General features: G+C 32.1%; 2 protein-coding genes across 3 annotated transcripts in view; one reads left to right on the plus strand and one right to left on the minus strand.

Annotated features, from left to right (window-relative positions):
• The window catches only part of Brf (Brf RNA polymerase III subunit), a 34842-nt gene extending 32388 nt beyond the window's left edge, over positions 1 to 2454 (minus strand). Inside the window, exons 1-3 of the mRNA XM_090112263.1 lie at positions 2017 to 2454; positions 1459 to 1683; positions 438 to 542 (exon numbers count right to left, since the gene is read on the minus strand). Coding sequence (XP_089968389.1) covers positions 438 to 542; positions 1459 to 1683; positions 2017 to 2233 — 547 coding nt within the window. The 5' untranslated portion in view covers positions 2234 to 2454. The remainder of the gene's footprint in view (positions 1 to 437; positions 543 to 1458; positions 1684 to 2016) is intronic.
• A 545-nt stretch (positions 2455 to 2999) lies between these two features.
• The window catches only part of kay (transcription factor kayak), a 32421-nt gene continuing 16749 nt past the window's right edge, over positions 3000 to 18671 (plus strand). The window contains exon 1 of one of the 2 annotated variants that reach the window (XM_090112508.1): positions 3000 to 3484. In XM_090112508.1, the coding sequence (XP_089968634.1) occupies positions 3353 to 3484 (132 nt within the window). In that variant the 5' untranslated portion in view covers positions 3000 to 3352. Of the gene's footprint in view, positions 3485 to 11587; positions 11857 to 18671 lie in introns of those variants that run through there. The other variant, XM_090112509.1, reaches the window with a different exon arrangement.

Raw genomic sequence — 18671 nt, forward strand, 5'->3', positions numbered from 1 at the left:
ATTTTAAAATGAACAAATACATATTTTTAAATATCTGAAAAATAATTAAGTTTAACTAAACTCCATTGGTCATAACAATGGCCATAGTCAACTGTCCAAATAATTGAAATTTTTACTAGTAAATGTCTCTTGTTCAATGGATTGTTACATGCAAGGAGATAATATATTAAGTTTTAATTTTGTTTAAAACATTAGAATAGTCTCTATAAATTATAAACTTGCATTGAAATATTGATTATTATTTATTTGACACTGAACGGATTTTGATGATACTTAGCATCGCTGTTGCCTATGTACCAGAATAATGCATGTTATAGAAATATATTATTTTACACTACTTTGGTCCATGTGCGAAATGTGAGGTACACAAGGGCACGCTAGTTAAATAATATTTTCAATAGTATCAAATATATTCTGTAAATAAATTATCTACTCACCAGTTGGAGGAATGTTGATGCACAAGGCCCTGGACAACTTGAAGTAAGTGCGGCCTAATTGATAACAGCATATCTGGAGTGCGTCACTTATATCTATCAAAAGATCTGTACTGTTGGTTAAAGAGAATTATTGTAGACTTTTAATCACAAGGCATTAAAGCAATCTATGTATTAAAACATACATGAGCATAATACTCATACTGGAAATGAGATTTTTATACATACAGTAAAATGCCGATTATTCGAATTAATTGGGACCGGGGGCGATTCGGATAATCAGATTTGAAGAAAAACGAACTGTCACCCATAAAACAATTTTTTTTAAGATTAAACACAGTTCTTCAAATACAATTTTAAAGGCACATTTTAGCAAAAGGCCTTAAACATTGAAATATATCAACAACTTGTTATAATAAAACAAAACAAGTAAATTTTTTTTATTAAGCTTAGGATTTGGATAATTGGCGATTTGTTTAATCAGCGTTGGGATAGTCGGCGTTCTATTGTAATATAATATAGGATATGTCCTGTAAACTTACATCTTGAATCAAAATTTTAAATATTACTAGCGGTCCGCCCCGGCTTCGCCCGTGGTACATATGAAAAATAGATGTTGGCCGATTCTCAGACTTACCCGATATGCACAGAAAATTTCATGAGAATCGGTCCACCCGTTTCGGAGGAGTATGCAGACTAACATTGTGACACGAGAATTTTATATATAAGATATAGATTTTTTGCAGGAGAAACAAAGATTTGAAAGTATTTTTCTTAATTCATTCATTCATTATTAAAATTAGAATTTGCCTATTAAATTCAACTTGATATACACAATCAAATAGATTGCTATTAGTTAAATTGAATAATTTCAAATACATATCAACTTATTACAATTGATACCAATCAGAATGTAAAAATTAATCATGATAACAGTGGAATAAGTATACATTTAAAAGCTATAATTATTAATACCTAAAAATTTTAATAATTATATTTATAGTCTGATTTAAAAAAAGGATACGTGCAGTTCCCTCTGTTCTACAGGTCATGTACACACAAGCTGCCTGAGTGTGGGCAGCAGGTCTTCCAATTGTTAAATGCCGCATCAGAGCCATTTTGAAAAAGTTACAAGCTATGTCAATGCACTGTGGATTGAGACGTAGCTGTTGGCTTAAAGCTGTGATCCCATCTCTCGCTTTACGTATTGTAACTTCTCTTGACTCTTGTCCAATGCCTGAACTGTATGCTGAAATAAAACATATATAAAAAAATATCTAAATTACACAGTAAAATATATAATTTTAAAATATGTTCATATTTTTTTAAATATATTGTGGGCCATCATGTAGGAGTATAGTATCATTTATTATTTTTTTCTCATAATGAGAAAGCATTCCAGTATAGTGTTAAAAACAGTATAATACTCAAAAGTCAAAACAGTGATTAAAAAAATTTATTTCAAAGTACTAGACCGATTTGTTTTAATTAACTTAAAGGTAATTAAATTCTTGTACAAAACAATTACTGAAGACGAGAATGCCATCATAAATATAAAATTGAAATTATTCGTAAAACTTACCTCTTCCAAAGCCAGATGCTCCTCCTTTAGAATCTGCTGAAACGAATTGTCCAATAACCGAGGCTCCGCCATGTGCTGTTTCTTGAAACTCTATGTCGGCGACAATTATACTGTCTTCCAACACAGAACCGCAATTTGTGCATACTGCATCGCCTCGGGCAGGATCTACTTCTATTTCAGACGATCCACAATGCTTACACTTTTTACCAGACGACATAGTGTGTACAGTATAGCCTTAGTTTTATTGTCTAATGAATTATTACTCTTCTTTTTAGAATGTTCTATATTTATACATTATTTTATGTTATATTAAAGTAAATTAATAATTTTCGAATGCCTTTATTAGATATCGATGAATGTTTTGCCTATAAATATATTGAAATATACGTGTAAAACAACATAAACATGCTTTACAGTTTCAACTTTCGTATTATAGGTAGGTACCTACTTTTATATTATGACATTGATTCTATTGACATTGGTGTGTGGTGACAGATGGCATAAAATAATTGCGTGCTGTTCCATTTCACAAAATTATTTTATTCTAGTCTTCCATAATTAACATTTCAATATGAAAATTATTATTAATTTTTTTATATTATATTTCAACTTTATAGTTTAAATCATACCTGAACATAGTTTTGAAATTTTATTAAACATGTATTTAATATTGATGAGCTTATATTATGTTTTAATATTATGTCGACGACACAATATTTATTTATATACATATAATGAAAAGAAGTTAGGATTATTAATTATATCATTAAATAAAATAATGAAATACATAGAAAAGTATGTACTCCTCTTATTATCTTAAATCTTGTCCTGCTCTCTCACACATAGATTACCCTATAACTATCTCATATCAATATCTCGGCCTTTCGCGAATAGTAAACGTGACGTCATGCAGAAGAGAATCTCTCATTGGTTTAAAATGACGCTAATATTCTATTTATAGGCGATGAGATCACCCTTAAAATAATGGTTAAGGCCAAAGTTGGATAGCATTACAAAAAAGTGTTAACATTCATAGTAAACTTGGGCGGATAAGTCATTTTGTTATGCCGCAATAAGAAATTCTCAGGAGAAGGGCATCCCCAAAGAGACGACGACGTCATCGACTCATCGCACAAACTGCATTGATGACTCATCATTGTTGTGTTCTTGTTCGTTTGTGATTTCTTCAGCGAGTTTTAATATTTTGATGTTTATGTCATCAATGAACTGTCATTTAGATTGTTATAATAGGAGCTAAAAGCTACTACGCAGTGATTATAAATTACGTAAATTGTGTTGATGTTGTACTAATAACTTAAGAGAAATTAAGGAAGTTATGACGATGAAGCTGGAAATGAGTGACAGTCATTCTAACCATTCAGACTTTTCAAGTGATAGTCAATCATCCCAAGGATCATCAACAAATGAATTTATATCATCAGCTCGATCATCGAGATCCCTGCTCACGGTAAGTTCGAAATTATTTTATTTTGAAGTTTGCTTTTGTCATTTCAGTAAAATAATATATTATCAACTCTTCAACTTTTAAAATTTTGAATTCGAAATGAATGAATTCGAAATTTAAAGTTATTTTAAGTTTATTGTTTTGCAGTTTGGTTATAATCGCGCAATAATATGACGCAATAATACCTGTAGGCTGTAATTTAGATTAATTTGCTAAAGTTTTTGTATTGCTGCAACTTATTTGATAATGTTGAATTTTTATAAGATCTTTATTTAACTTAAGTAGGGTCATATTATATCTAAATCTCCATTACCTAAAAATACTTAAGTACCTTAAATATTAGGTCAATTCTTTATTCTGAGATAACAGCTCCGTTAAAGCAGTTCATATTGGATTTTTATGCAAACAAAGTACAATATAAGCTAGTACGGGACCATCATTTGTTCATTGTATGATTCTATGGTTAGGAAATAAAAGTTTTTTTTTATATACAGAACAAGATATAAGTTTATTGCATTAACATAGACCTAAATATTGGCTTTCCCGAAAGATCCTTATTCTATAATATGTCCCTTATTCATTAGGTATCTTGGCAACATAATGATTTAATTTTAAACACATTCGGGGATCTTCAAGTTGTGTGAAAACTTTGAAATTACTATTGCTTAGTTTTAAAAACTAATAACTAATCTTTTAATGATATTTTAGTTTGATTTCTTATTTAAGGGGAATATAGAAAAGAATAAAAAAAAGACAAACCACATTCTAGTTCCTTTTGTATGGAATAAAGAGTGTTCACATTTTGAGTTATGTTTAAAACAATGTGAATATAATATGTATTTATATAGCAGTAAAAAGTTGATAAAATTATTATCTCATATGTTTTGTTGAAATCCTGTAGGTAATATCTTATCTGATAAGGTTTATTTCTTTCCATTCTAAGAACAATAATAATTCTATTCTTAAAATTGGATATGATGTAATCATTTTCACTATTCACACACACTTCAAAAATAATAAATATTATTATATTTTGCATTTTTGTTAAAATGTGACTCAATAACGCATACTTATAATAATCTATACTAATAATACATATTATAAAGCTGAAGAGTTTGTTTGTTTGTTTGAACATGCTAATCTCAGAAACTACTGGTTCAATTTTCAAAATACTTTCCGTGTTATGTGGCCCATTTATCAAGGAAGGCTATAGGCTATATATCATCACGCTAAGACCAACAGGAGAGGAGCACTGCGGGTAAAACCATAGTGCACAGCTAGTTTACTATATATCATCATGCTAAGACCAACAGGAGAGGAGCACTGCGGGTAAAACCGTAGTGCACAGCTAGTTTACAATAAAAAGGAATCTAGCGAGTGTGAGAACTATGCTATAAAATATTGTTTTTTATTTTATTGAAAATTAAGTTGGTAAAGGTATATGTACCTATAGCATTACATCATAATCCTAACAATATCAAACTAACTGAAATATTATGATAATATTATAACTTTTAAAACAATTACAGTAAATGTTTTTGTTAAAGGAAACAGGTGTGCAGTACATGTTGTAAAGACATATAATATGATATGGGAATATGTATGTTATTCAAACTAAAGTTGGTTTACATTTATTTTTCTTTATTATTGTACTTGAATTTTCAGTAAATGCATTAAGTACCGTCAATATCACCTTTGTATTGAAATATTTTTAGTACATAATATTTACTTAATTATTACATGGCTTAGGCATGATTTAAAAATTGACCTGAGGGTTAATTTATCTTTAGGTATTCTATTCATCTAGCAATTTGTTAGTCGACAAGCTAGCAAGCAAGTCGACAGTACCTAAATGGCAGTAAAGAGAAATCAAAGTAGTAACTAGTAAATAAATGTTGATGACTCTATATCAAATTTAACTTTCCTACTGTTGGGCTCTATCATAGAAATCTAAATAACAATGGGCTCTATCTATCTCCGATTTTGTCAATAAGCAATATTTTCGTAAACTTATTTAATATTTCATGACACAGAAAGACTAAGTAAAAGCAGTATGAAAAAAAGCACTTAAAATTTACCTCACATTAATTTAATAGCAGGAAAATGTGTACAAGCAGGCATTGACCGAGGTTACTGACGTCACACATTCGTGGAAAACTCGCGACGTGCGCATGCGCATAGGGCATACAGCATTTTCAAACGCAGCTTTAAGCCTATTGGCTGGTGATAATTTGTTTTTTATAAGCATATAAATTATAAATATGTATGTACTTGAAAATAGTTTTGGTTTTTTTTTTTTTCAATTTTCATACGTTGGCAGTTTGCACTAACTCTTTATGAGTGGACTGTTTTTATAGCCAACACTAGCTGACAATCATTTTATCAAGGTCAGAGTAATAAAGAAAACGATACTTCGTGTTTGGATCCGCGCCAATTGTTGTATTTTTCATTGTAAATTGTTAAACCAAGAAGAAAAGTTTCCTTTTCGAATGCATATTCTTGTTTATTGCAATAGGTACCTACATTGTTGTTAAATTTAAAACAAAAAATCAACAAATTGAAAAAAAATATTTAAGTTGTCTAAGTATTTTTATGTATTATATTTTTTCAATAAGGAGATATTAAAATTACTAATAAATGAAAAAAACGCATGTCTTTTTCAGACTATGGGCGTTTGTCCACTACAAGGAATTTTACGGTCCGGCATTCCGATTTTTTACGGTCCGGTATGGCACGCCATTAATCTATATACTAGCTTGTGCACTATACGTAATTTTACTGTCCGACATTTTACTTTTCCCTATTCCGGATGGTTTTTTGTGTCTACGAGTCGCTGTAGGTATAATTTTTTTCGAATGCCCACTTGCTTGGATTTTACTGTTTTTACTGCATATGCCAATTAAAAGCAAGCTCTTGTTTTACTTTCTTTTAGTTGGCAATGAGATTTGAGAAGTCGGTATTGTTATTTTATATACATTGACCAAGCATTGACCTATAATTATTATCTAAGTAAGTGTTGGTAAGTTAAAGTTCAAGTGGGAATAGCTTTAGCTCCTCGTCACCGATTAAAATAAATAAGTGAAACACGCATTTTAAATCTCCTACGGAACTTTACTTTTTATTATAACGAAGTAATATAATATTTCATCTTCTATATTTTTTACTCGTTTCTTGTAAAATGCAAAAACAATTATTTATGATAGCATTATACCGCCAAACTTCCTTGAACTGTACTGCACTGATCCGAGTAAAGACGGACAGGTGCACAAGCCAATTCATCGGTTTTTTCATGCCAAACCGGACCGTAAAAAATCGGAATGCCGGACAGTAAAATTCCTTGTAGTGCACAAGCGCCCTAAGGGCGTTTGTCCACTACAAGGAATTTTACGGTCCGGCATTCCGATTTTTTACGGTCCGGTATGGCACGCAATTAATCTAAATACTAGCTTGTGCACTATACGTAATTTTACTGTCCGACATTTTACTTTTCCCTATTCCGGATGGTTTTTTGAGTTTACGAGTCGCTGTAGGTATAATTGTTTTCGAGTGCCCACTTGCTTGGATTTTACTCTTTTTATTGCATATGCCAATTGAAAGCAAGCTCTTGTTTTACTTTCTTTTAGCTGGCAATGAGATTTGAGAAGTCGGTATTGTTATTGTTATTGACCAAGCATTGACCTATAATTGAGGAGCTTCTGTTCAAAAGGAGATAAATCCACCATAAGAGAATTTTCAGAAAAGCAATATTTCTGATAATTAGCTGAGTAAAGGTTATAGTTATATTTAAAAAAAGGTGATGGGTAAGTATCAACACAACAGTTCAAAATCATGGCAATAAATTTTTTTTTAATAGCATGGTATTTTATAAAAAAATAAAAATATTCGGAATTATCGCTTTTTGGTCCGAATTTCAGATTATAACTCCTTTTGTTTCATATGCTTTGTAAATATCTCCTTTTGATTCAGATAACTTTGTAAATATCTCCTTTTGACTCAGATAACTTGTAAACATTTTAATACCGAAATAAAACATTAAAAAATGGTTAATTCTTTATTTTTATTCTTATTATTATATAAAGACACAAAAAAATAAAAATTACACTCGGACGTGCCCCACATCAGGTTCGAGGCATATACAGCTGTTGTCATCATCATCACAGACTCGGTGTTGTTCAGTTTCATCATCACTATCAACAGCGGTATTAGCATTGTTAGCTAAAATTCTTTTATACCAAGATAATTCTGTCAGTTCAGGCCATTCATCTCCAAATTGCTTCTTTAGAAGGTTTTCAACATCCTTTTTTTTAGCAGCAGATAACGCATTCTGAAACCCTTCCAAGTTATCCAAACTCAAGGCATGTCTCTTTCCTCTTTTCAGAAGAGACTCATATGCTTCACCGTCACACTCAAATCTGTAGTTTTCTAAGGATTTTATCTTGCAGTCTGCCACATTTCCTCTTTTTGGTTTTGTTCTTTTTAGAAAGATACGCTTCATTTTTTGAATGCCTGTTATATTTTTGTAATGGCCTCCTAACGATTTAATGTCATAAAGGGACCAATGTTTATTTAAGATCAGCACCTTACCATGGTTTTCAAAAATTTTGTGGTATTCCTTTGGTGTAGTAATTACAGGAAATTTCCTAATTTCTTTCTCCAACCGACCAAAGACCCGGTCAGCTGGGAGGAAGCTGTGGCCTCTGACAGGGAATGTTAAGTTAATCTGTCTTAAATGTGGAGGTGCATTGTTATGTAGCCAGAACAAGAGCATATGAATGATATGGTTGTTCTTGTTCTGGCCACCACAGCCATCACAGAACAGTCTCAATGTTGTTATTTCAGCAGGTATATCGAGTCCATTCAAGTAAGTGTACAGAGCGGAACCAATTTCCACTGACCCCCTACTGGCTTGAGTCTCATTCCAAGTAAAAAAAGTTGGTTTTTTAGACTTTAAGTCAACTATACAAAAAATTGTAGAGACTGACTTGCCGGGAGTAAAAGGCATCCTGGATAGGAGTTCTCGGTAGAGGTTGGACCTGCTGTAGGTCAAAACAGAAGGATACATTTTGTAGCTCTGGATACAAGCTCTTTTAACCGTCTTTGACATAACAAATCGATTTTAAAATAATCGTAGTCGAAACGAAACGAAAATATCTCCTTTTGTACCGATAATTTTGGTCTAGTCGACATTTTATATGAAATATATCTCTTTTTGTTCAAAACATTTATTTCTAAAAATATCGTTCGGAATTATCTCCCTTTGATTGAAACTTGAAATTTGAACGTCGTTTTTGTATTGGAAATATAGCTTTTTGAAGCAAAATGTGTGCACAAGTTGGTGTATTCGAACATAGAGAACAATAAAAAAAATAAAAAAAAATAAAAATGTAAAGTGGATTTATCTCCTTTTGAACAGAAGCTCCTCAATTATTATCTAAGTAAGTGTTGGTAAGTTAAAGTTCCAGTGGGAATAGATTTAGCTCCTCGTCACCGATTAAAATAAATAAGTGAAACACGCATTTTAAATCTCTTACGGAACTTTACTTTTTATTATAACGAAGTAATATAATATTTCACCTTCTATATTTTTACTCGTTTCTTGTAAAATGCGAAAACAATCATTTATGATAGCATTATACCGCCATACTTCCTTGAACTGTACCGCACTGATCCGAGTAAAGACGGACAGGTGCACAAGCAATTCATCGGTTTTTTCATGCCAAACCGGACCGTAAAAAATCGGAATGCCGGACAGTAAAATTCCTTGTAGTGCACAAGCGCCCTAACGTTCGCCTTGACATTTTCCGGGACGAAAATTAGTTTACTTATACCTAGCAAATAAATTAAAATATCTTGCTCAAACCACATGAACATTATACAAACAACGCTATCTTATATTTGCGGCTAATAACAAGGATAATATGCTAAAGGATAATTTTCCTTTTGAATATAATATAATAGCTGCGATATTTATGTACTTATATGTTACAATATTATTTTGAGGACTGAGATTGAAACCTCATGAACATGTGATGTGAATGGGAATAATGTGTGTTTTGCTAAAAAAATTGTATTTAGAAATATTGCAAATAGAAAAAGTTTCATGAAACAACACATAAACTTTTCTTCTTTACGTACTTAAAGTTTAAACGCGTGCATTATTGACAAAATTAATTATGTAAGTATTATTTTTGTCTATTATTTAAGTTATTTTTCATAGCAATCGACATTTTATTTTTCATAATACCTAGGTATGATATAGATTCAATGCACATACCAATTTATTGGATAACATGTGGTGCATAGTACCTATTCCCAAAGAATCGTCATATTTTATGTATAACTCAATATCCAATATATTATAATCTTATAATATCTCGTGACCCATGCTATAAAATCCCTACTCCCTAGCTACCAACTAACAACATCAGTTTGTTATTTCTCCTACTCGGTTGCCATGGTTACGGATAGTACACGTTTTATTATCGCCTATGATCACACCGCTAGCTGGAAACGAGGGTACATCGCGTGACCGTCTACTGAGCTGCCCTTGAACTTATTGACTTTGTTTACATACTCTATGGTTTTGTTATTGATATTACATTCCATAAACTAGATATCAAGTTCTGGGAATTGTAGTTAGAGTGGTGCTTGAGCCCTAATTTTGCTGTAGAATGAGTGGGTGAATAAAATTTTGTATGTATCACGTTTTCATTTGTGTGGGGAAATACTATTATTTTTTTTGAACACGACTTGGCACTTATATCTTATCAATATATACCTTTTTTTCTAACCTCACCTAATTCCATACTCTTTAGGCTGTTTTAAAGTTCAATTAATAAAATTTGGAATGATTCAAATATGCACCATAACGGTTTGAGACCTTTTGCCAAAATCACTCTATCTATCTCCAGACAGAAAAATCATAAGAACCATATAGAAGCATCGTAGCAACGCGCTATGAAACATACTGGCATACACATTTGGGTTTCTGGTAACTTTTTTACAAGATGCATAATTTTATAATTGTGACAGAAATGTTTTATGAGGATGTTATTTTATGAAAAAAAAAAACACTTCCTTGTTCAAACAATTGAGAAGTTGTCCAAAGTGAACAAATTTTGTCCAGATTATCAGATTTGTCGATTTGTCATAAAAAAGAGCTCCTGACTTTTAGAATATTAATTGTTTTCTAAAACGATTGAAGATGAATAATACAAGTCAAAGTACATTAAGCATTTATTGCCAAAATGTCTACTATGAAAATTATATTTACAGTTTAAACTTTAAAGTAAATTGCTTGCAGGAGGAAAAATTTAACAGGGGTTTACTTCCTCATTTATCGGAAATAGATGTTTACTTGGTAAAGATATGCAGTTATTACAGTATGTTATCTTTCTAAGTACTGTTACGTGGAAAACGTTGGCTCATTGTTATTGAAAAGAACTTGACTATCGTACGATTTAATCAGACTGAATGGCTCCACGCTTCTCTAACCGACTTTTTCTTATCACGCTCCTGTTGGTTTTACTTTCTTTGTTGCAATCTAAAATTAATTGATGTTTATAATAATCACATTATACACTTGAGGAAAATACATTTTTGCCAACATTTTTGCATTAATACTATGAAGTCCGATGTTTATAAATTCATTGTACCAAATGGATGAGTCGCATGACCCACATTACCATATCAAATTAATTGTGTTAGCGCATTATGTATTATTGTTTATGTGATATGTGGTGATATACTGAAATGGAACTACTGGAGACATGGTTTCTTTGAAATCAAAATCTAATGTTTGTTGGGATTGTTGGGAATATCCCGTTTTCAGTTCGTAGTTAACATCAAAATTTGTCAAGTTTCGGCAAAACGGCATGCAGAAAGATGTAGTTAATTGTAACGATTCCAAGATATTGTCATTCTGAAAGTATTCCTTGAATCATGAACTATCAAAGTTTGAATATTTTGGCATCAACAGTGGGATTGCTAGAATTGTTGTCGCTTGCTACATTTTCGTTTTGAAGAGTAGTGCGCGTGCGCGGTTTGGCCGCTTGAAATCGCACAAAACGAGGTGCTACCGCGAGAGTTGAGTCAGTCTGATATAAAACATTCTAGCTACGCGAACGTGTATACAATCACATGCGTTGGATACTCATGAGTCATCGTCTTATCAGTTAGTGCGTTTACACGATTCGGACTATTTTTTATTGGTTCCTTAATTAATGGTATTGGTGAATTGATTTGGAACGTTTGTTGTGAAAACTGTCTTCATGTCTCAGCTGGTGCCGTATCACCTTCTTAGCGGCGAGCAAGACGATAGTCTGATGTTCGCTACCATGTTTGAATACCAGAACGACGACTATGCAAAACCAGTGGTGAGTTTACTTATAAACCTTTAAAATTAAAATTAAACATAATTGTAAAATATTAATTAAACCCATCAAATATACAGTCAACTGCCTTCTTAACCTTTGCACTTAGTATACAAATGCCAAGCCAACAGGTTTTAAATATTTCCGCAATTTTGAATCAACAAGAATGAACTGAACACTGAATTTAAATATATTCCTCTTATTTCTCTGATATTTATAAAAATATAATGCAATAAAAAAGTTTTTTCTTCTAGTTATTACACAAATTTTGCATTTGCAAATTTAGGAGTTAATTCTATAAGACTTCTAGAAATGATAAGCGCAATTTATTAGCCCATTTCCATGGAAAATTGTAATGTATTTCAGAAAATACCGTATTTTTTTTTGATAGTGTGAAATGATATTGACCGTTTAAGATAGATGGCGCTACTTGTGAAGTGATAACAGTTTATGATAAAACTTTTGCTATCGGTTTAAAGCCTTTATTTAGCACTAATTCTGGTGTTCAAGGTTAGCGAATGGAAAGTTGCAGTTCCGGTTACCTTAGCTAGTTTAGTGTTTTTCTTAACTGCCTAGATTTTTAAACATATACTAAATACTAATGTAATATAAGTTGTGATAAATCAACAATAATTATTGGTACAATACTCCCCTGAAAGAATAGGTCTGTTATAACATTTTTTAAAGTTAATAATTTAGGGCCTTAGTTTGCAACCTACCTAGCCAAGAATTTTAAAGTTTGATTGAATATCGTTTTAATTCTATTATCAAAATCAAATTTGTCGATCGGTCCTATAGCGATTTCGTTAAAAAACTAGTCCTTGAAAACGTCATAAATCGTACGAGTGGATGACGTCACTCGCGGCTCTGACGTCATGAGGCCCCCCCTCCACGGAGTTCCACGAACTCGCTGGCAGCTGTTCCACTTACACGGATTCGTTTTCTGAATATCGATGATAATACAGCATAAGGAAACTAAATACTAATTGATAAAAAGCCTTTAAGCTTTTAGTATCTCAAGTACATAGTATCTAAATTTCCTTCAATACTTTGATGAATTGTTACAAAATAGTAATAAGTTTGTTACATCATAATTTCATACCTAAATATCAAGTTCCTACTGTTCTAGATTTGCACAATTTCAAGGCATTCATTAAAATTTTTGAATATTAAACAATTGTTTAGTCAACTTGCTGGTTGCATTTAAACGATTCATTGACTGGCACCAGGGTGCAAACTGCAAATACTGACGTCACTAATTTTCTTTCATGTTTTATAACAACAAAATTTCTCCTGGCTACTTACAGGTATAAATTTGTTGGAAATTACGTCTTCGGTTTTATTATTATCTTATCTTTATCGGTTTCTATTTGTACAATGTTTGGTTAAGTACCTACAGGCGATAGACATGTCGTCATACTATTATATCCGTAGAGTGATGCTGGTGTAGTTGGAAAATAATTATTAAATGGATGCTATTATTGGAGGGACTGTTCTAGAACAACTGATCTTTTAGGATCTGATAAAATGAGTATTAATTGCGCAACAGCCAAACCGGACTCGGGTGGTGGCGCGCCGGTAGCAATGTTAACCTTTCCGAGGCGAAAACTTCAAGTCCGGCTGTCTTGACCTACATTGCGCTTGTGAAATTTCTCCTGCGCCGTATATTAACTTCCAAGAACGCACGTCCGCCTGGGAATTCCCACATAGTTGGCGTTGACGACGTAATTTTTGTTTTACCTGCTTTTCGTAATTTTTTTATATATGTATGTAGTTTTTTTTTAATACTACAAGAAGAGTTACGACTTACGATGGTACAACACCTAAAAATGGTATTACATACCTTCAAAAGTAGAGGGAATTTTCTGGAGTGTTTAAGGTCAGACATACTAAAATAAGACCATGGCTTAAAACATCTCTGTAAAAACATGGTAAAGATATGAAAACACTGACCCATCAATTTGTCTCCAGTAAATGATTGTGGTTTAAGTAGTGCCTGAGCAGATGTGTTCGGTTAGCCGACACCTATTAAACGGTTATATTGCGACCAATAAAAGCCGGATGTGGACAATTTGTTCTAATTGTACAGTACTAAGATCAACGACTATACACTGTTTTAAGGATCTGTCTCACTATGTTTTATAGTACCTTTTATAATTATCTAATAAGGAAATATAAAAACGTTTTCGCCGGTTTTTCCTTAAAGATATGGCTATAACAGGTAACTGCCATGATCGATAATAATCACACTCTTGAATATTCTCATTAAGTACCTACTACCTACCTACTTGCATTTTATTATCATTGTTTTGTTGCATACTTCTAAAAACAAAAAAGAACTTTTAGCGAATCTGAAGCGAGAATCATAAAAGTGAAAGCGTTTTATTTATACTTTGCAATAAATTTTCTTAAGAAACTTATATTGTAAATTTCCCAAAAGGTATAGAGCCATGTGAACGCTATGCTATCGGTTTAAAATTATCGTTGTGGTGCAGTATTCCTATGTGTTTAAAAAAACAGATCAACATATTCTTGTACATTGTAATAATTTAATAGTACTACAAAGACTCATCAATGAACGAAGTAATAATATAGAGCTGGGAATTTATAATTTTTCGTCTCAGACTATGTGGTTAGATAATACAAATAATAAAATTGTGTGTCACGCTTCTCAGAAGTATGAGTCATGTGCCAAGATGTCGCGAAATCGGAAGTGCTTTAACTACAAAACATTCTACATCTGCATGACAACATAATACTACATAAATATTTGTTACTAACAACTGATTGATTGGGAATACGTGTATAGATAATGAAAAACGAAGTCCTCTCAATTTACCAAACGATAGAGGACACCATGCCAGTTCTTTGAACTTTTAACTGTAATTAACATATTACAGCGAGCAATAAAAGTAGGTGCTAATGAATATAGCGTGCGTCTGTTTAAAAATATGCTTCAATGTTAATCATGTATAATTGAACATTTTTCTCCATAACATTAACATGAACAAAGAAAAAAATAGAAGCGTGACCATAACGAGAGACTAGCCCATCTGCCATAGAAAAGTCAAATCAAAAAGCTTTTAACCGTAACTTATGGGTCATTTTATTTAACGATCATGCTACTTAGATCTTTTGTTTACATTTTGTGTATATGCTTAGAAAACGTATAGGTATGTGTTAAACATAATATCTCAAAAAATCTATCTAGATCTAAGTCCTTACTCCTTGTATCTTTAGATTTACATAGAAGTTTATGACCAGAACAAATAATTATTGATTGGAATGCAAAATAATACCTGTGGTTGTGAAATAATCCCACCATCTGCCATCACCCCAAGGCCCAAAGTACCTTAAAAACCTAATTAATACAATGCGAAGTCATAATCACTTTTGAATAGTAGACTTTAGAGACTGAATAGTAAAATGTTGCAACATAATATGTATAACATTTTGTACAACCTTTTGCTTGGTAGCCACCATAAAGTTAAGTGGTCACTTCAGTTGCACAAGCCGAAACAATAATATTTGAAAGTGACTTCTTTATTGCCTCCGTTGGAGATAACCTGACCAATGTTATCCATTTTGGTCCATTACACAAAGTGTTGGCCATTGTCTGACAGCATTCCACTTTCTTTGGCTGTAACGAACATTCCTCTAACAAATCTGTAAAGATAATGGTAAATGTTTCAAAGGCTTTTTGTTTGACGTCAATATTTACAAAAAAGGTGCAGTGTTTTGAGAGGGTTGTTGTACTCTCCTGCCACGCTAAATTTGTTCTAATCTAGATGTCACACTTACCATTAAACAACACACAATAATAATCTTTCTGTAAAATAAATTCACTTAATTGATAATTATTTATGACAAGATGATTGATTATACTTATGAAATAATTGAAACATTGCAATTGGAAACATTCATGAGCCGCCTAAATATTTAGCGTTTTATTCAAAATTGATTTAACAAAAACATTTCAAGAAGTCTCAAAATAATTAATCTCTATGATAATGCCTGTGACGGATTCCAACTTCCTAAGGCTTTGTTATTTGACAGGTCGGGCAATATGTCATTCAGACATTTTGTTGCGCCTGCGCAGAGCTTGTCGGAATCACACCTCCCACGTCGTTATATTTCTCTTTAATGTTACCAAGGGTAATTTTCGTGATAATATTTCGAAATTAAAAGAAAAACCTGAAATTGCTCGATTAATATACAAAACAATTAATTGCAATATAAAGAAAACATGTAACACGAAATAGCGTTTAATCTTCATTTTAAAACAATGTTTGTGAAAATGTTTCCTAAGGCCAAGGGAATTAAATATTAAGTAATATGATTTGATTAAACTTAATTTCATGTCAGTGCATTAGTGATTTACACTTTCTACAGAGATTAAGTGAAATTTAAGTCCTACCAGACAAATGGCAAGGAATATGAATTTTTATTTTCTTTCCACGGAAAAACAGGAACCTGTCGGCATTAACTTAAAAATATATCATGATGATGATGATGATGGCGCGGGTTTTCCCATATATGTATCTATTTTTGTTCTGATGAAGGTTGACAGGTCTTGACAATTGGACATGGTAATGCAAATAGGTTTTCACTTAATTTAAGTTACATCGTTTACAATTATTTACCTCTCTATTTAATATTATCTTTGAAAATGTAGCCGCAAATGGACCATTATTTATTAGCTATTAGGTTTCTTAGAAATAACAAAGGCTGCTAATTGTTATCACTTTCCTTTTGTCGTTTAAAGTGGCGGCAATTCCAAAGCACAAGCTACTATTTAGAGCTATTCTCGCTCTATAGAATACAATGAAGCCATTACATTTGGGCATAATGGTAGCCAGTTAAAATATTTGGAAATATCATGTCACTTTTAACGGGATTTGGCAATTGTGTTAACAATTGCATCGGTGAGATTGTGAAGGTCCGTTAAGACAAGATTTTACTTACCCCAGCGACCGGGTGTTGAATGACTCATAAGTTCGGATCGCACGGTACATGACTGACATTCCACAAATTTTACTGATCACATTGTTGTTTTATGTCAATCATTTATTCGATAAGTTTCTTGTTAAGGTTGAAATAAAACACGTGTATGCTTACGATACGAATTAAATAATAGTTTTATATAAGCACTGCTGTAGAATATTATCTGCAGTACTTATCAGTTTACTACTTCACTAACAAAGGATTATTAATTCCCATCGTAACTTATTATTTCTTTGTTGTTCAAAGTAACAATTGCGTCATAATAATAAGCATGAAACCGATATTTACAACAGCTGCTGAGTCCTTATACCGATTATGGACATGACTCTTGTAGGTTCCATAGATTACTGACATTTTCTATATTTCCGCCTCGACTACCTTATTAAAGGATGTCATACTTGCATCGAGTGCACGTGCATTTGATTATTGTTATAAAATCCATGTCCTACATTTATGTGCCCTATTTACATAGTATTGTACGCCTATTATGGAACACAATGGCCACATTTATTTAAAAGGTGTTCTAAAGAGTTTGATAAATACCACGTCGTTTGAACAATAAATTAACAAGGAATATTTTCAAAACATACGTATCTGAGGCAAATGGTTCCATTTAAAAACAAAACAAAGTTTTCATGCATCAATTTAATCTTAATCTATTCAGATATGAAATATTATTAGATAATGGGATGCCGGAACGCTCGATTTCATTGTAGTCGAAATTTCGACTACAATGAACTACTTCATCCTTGGTGTTATAGGAATCTGTATTGTGTGAAGATCAATCCCTCAACAAAAATCGTGATAGACGGCACAATAAGCACACTTCCAATACGGACGCCATTATTTAATGAACCCTCGTCAGATGAAAAGGTCAAATTATTTGAAAAGATTAATCTCGTAATTTATGTGGGCCTAATGCGTCTCGCCAGATTTCTCGGCTGACAGAGTTATATGACATTGGTGGTATGGTTCAAAGGACCTCAAATTTTTTATGATCACCAGAAAAGTGGCCTTCGCTTCTCGCTCTTGAAATATTATCATACTATTTAATGAGGTCGTTTGTGATGTGATGAATACAATGTTTATATTAAATCCTTGTATGTGGGCACTGTTCCGAGGGATCTTACGAACTGTCAGTTTGTAGAGAGTAATGCACTCGTAAATAAAAGGTTTATGACTGCATTTGAGCGTCAATGTTATTTAAATCATTTTTAAGTTCAATTCAGATTTTATTGAAGAATCATTGTAAATTTATTACTGTTTTATGAAATTATTACTATGCGGGTATAAAAAACTGACGGATTTTGATTGCTCTTTTTTCAGAGACAAAGTTAATGCGTAAATTGATAAATGCAACCATTTTACCACTTTAGTACACGATTATTCCTGTACTTCGTTGAAACCAATTTATCGTTTTGCAGCTCCCACACACTTTGGCATTGGTTTTTATTTTATCCGCTTTTAACATTTTTTATTGGATTATGTTACAATTATTAGTTAAAGTGCTTACCATTATTATTCATATACAGCAAGCGGCTATAATAGCATGTAGAGGTTTTTAGGTAAAACGTTTGAGATCGAATTATGTTAGCCAACTTTTTGTACCGCGTGTCTATAATTATGACCTACCGAGTTATCCTCAATGCATCTCTGTCTGCCTTCCCTACTTGTAATGCACATTGCGTTTTTATAAGTTCTATAAAACTTAAGAATTATTTTTTCATAATTATAGCTTAAAATTTTAATGCATAAGCATAGGTTAATTTTATAATAACCAAGACCAAACAAACAAACAAACAACAAAAGCTTAA

This window comes from Colias eurytheme, chromosome 18 (assembly GCF_061535395.1).
Source record: "Colias eurytheme isolate Ceu_HAF_F1 chromosome 18, ilColEury1 Martin Lab GWU primary, whole genome shotgun sequence".
Lineage (NCBI taxonomy): Eukaryota > Metazoa > Arthropoda > Insecta > Lepidoptera > Pieridae > Colias > Colias eurytheme.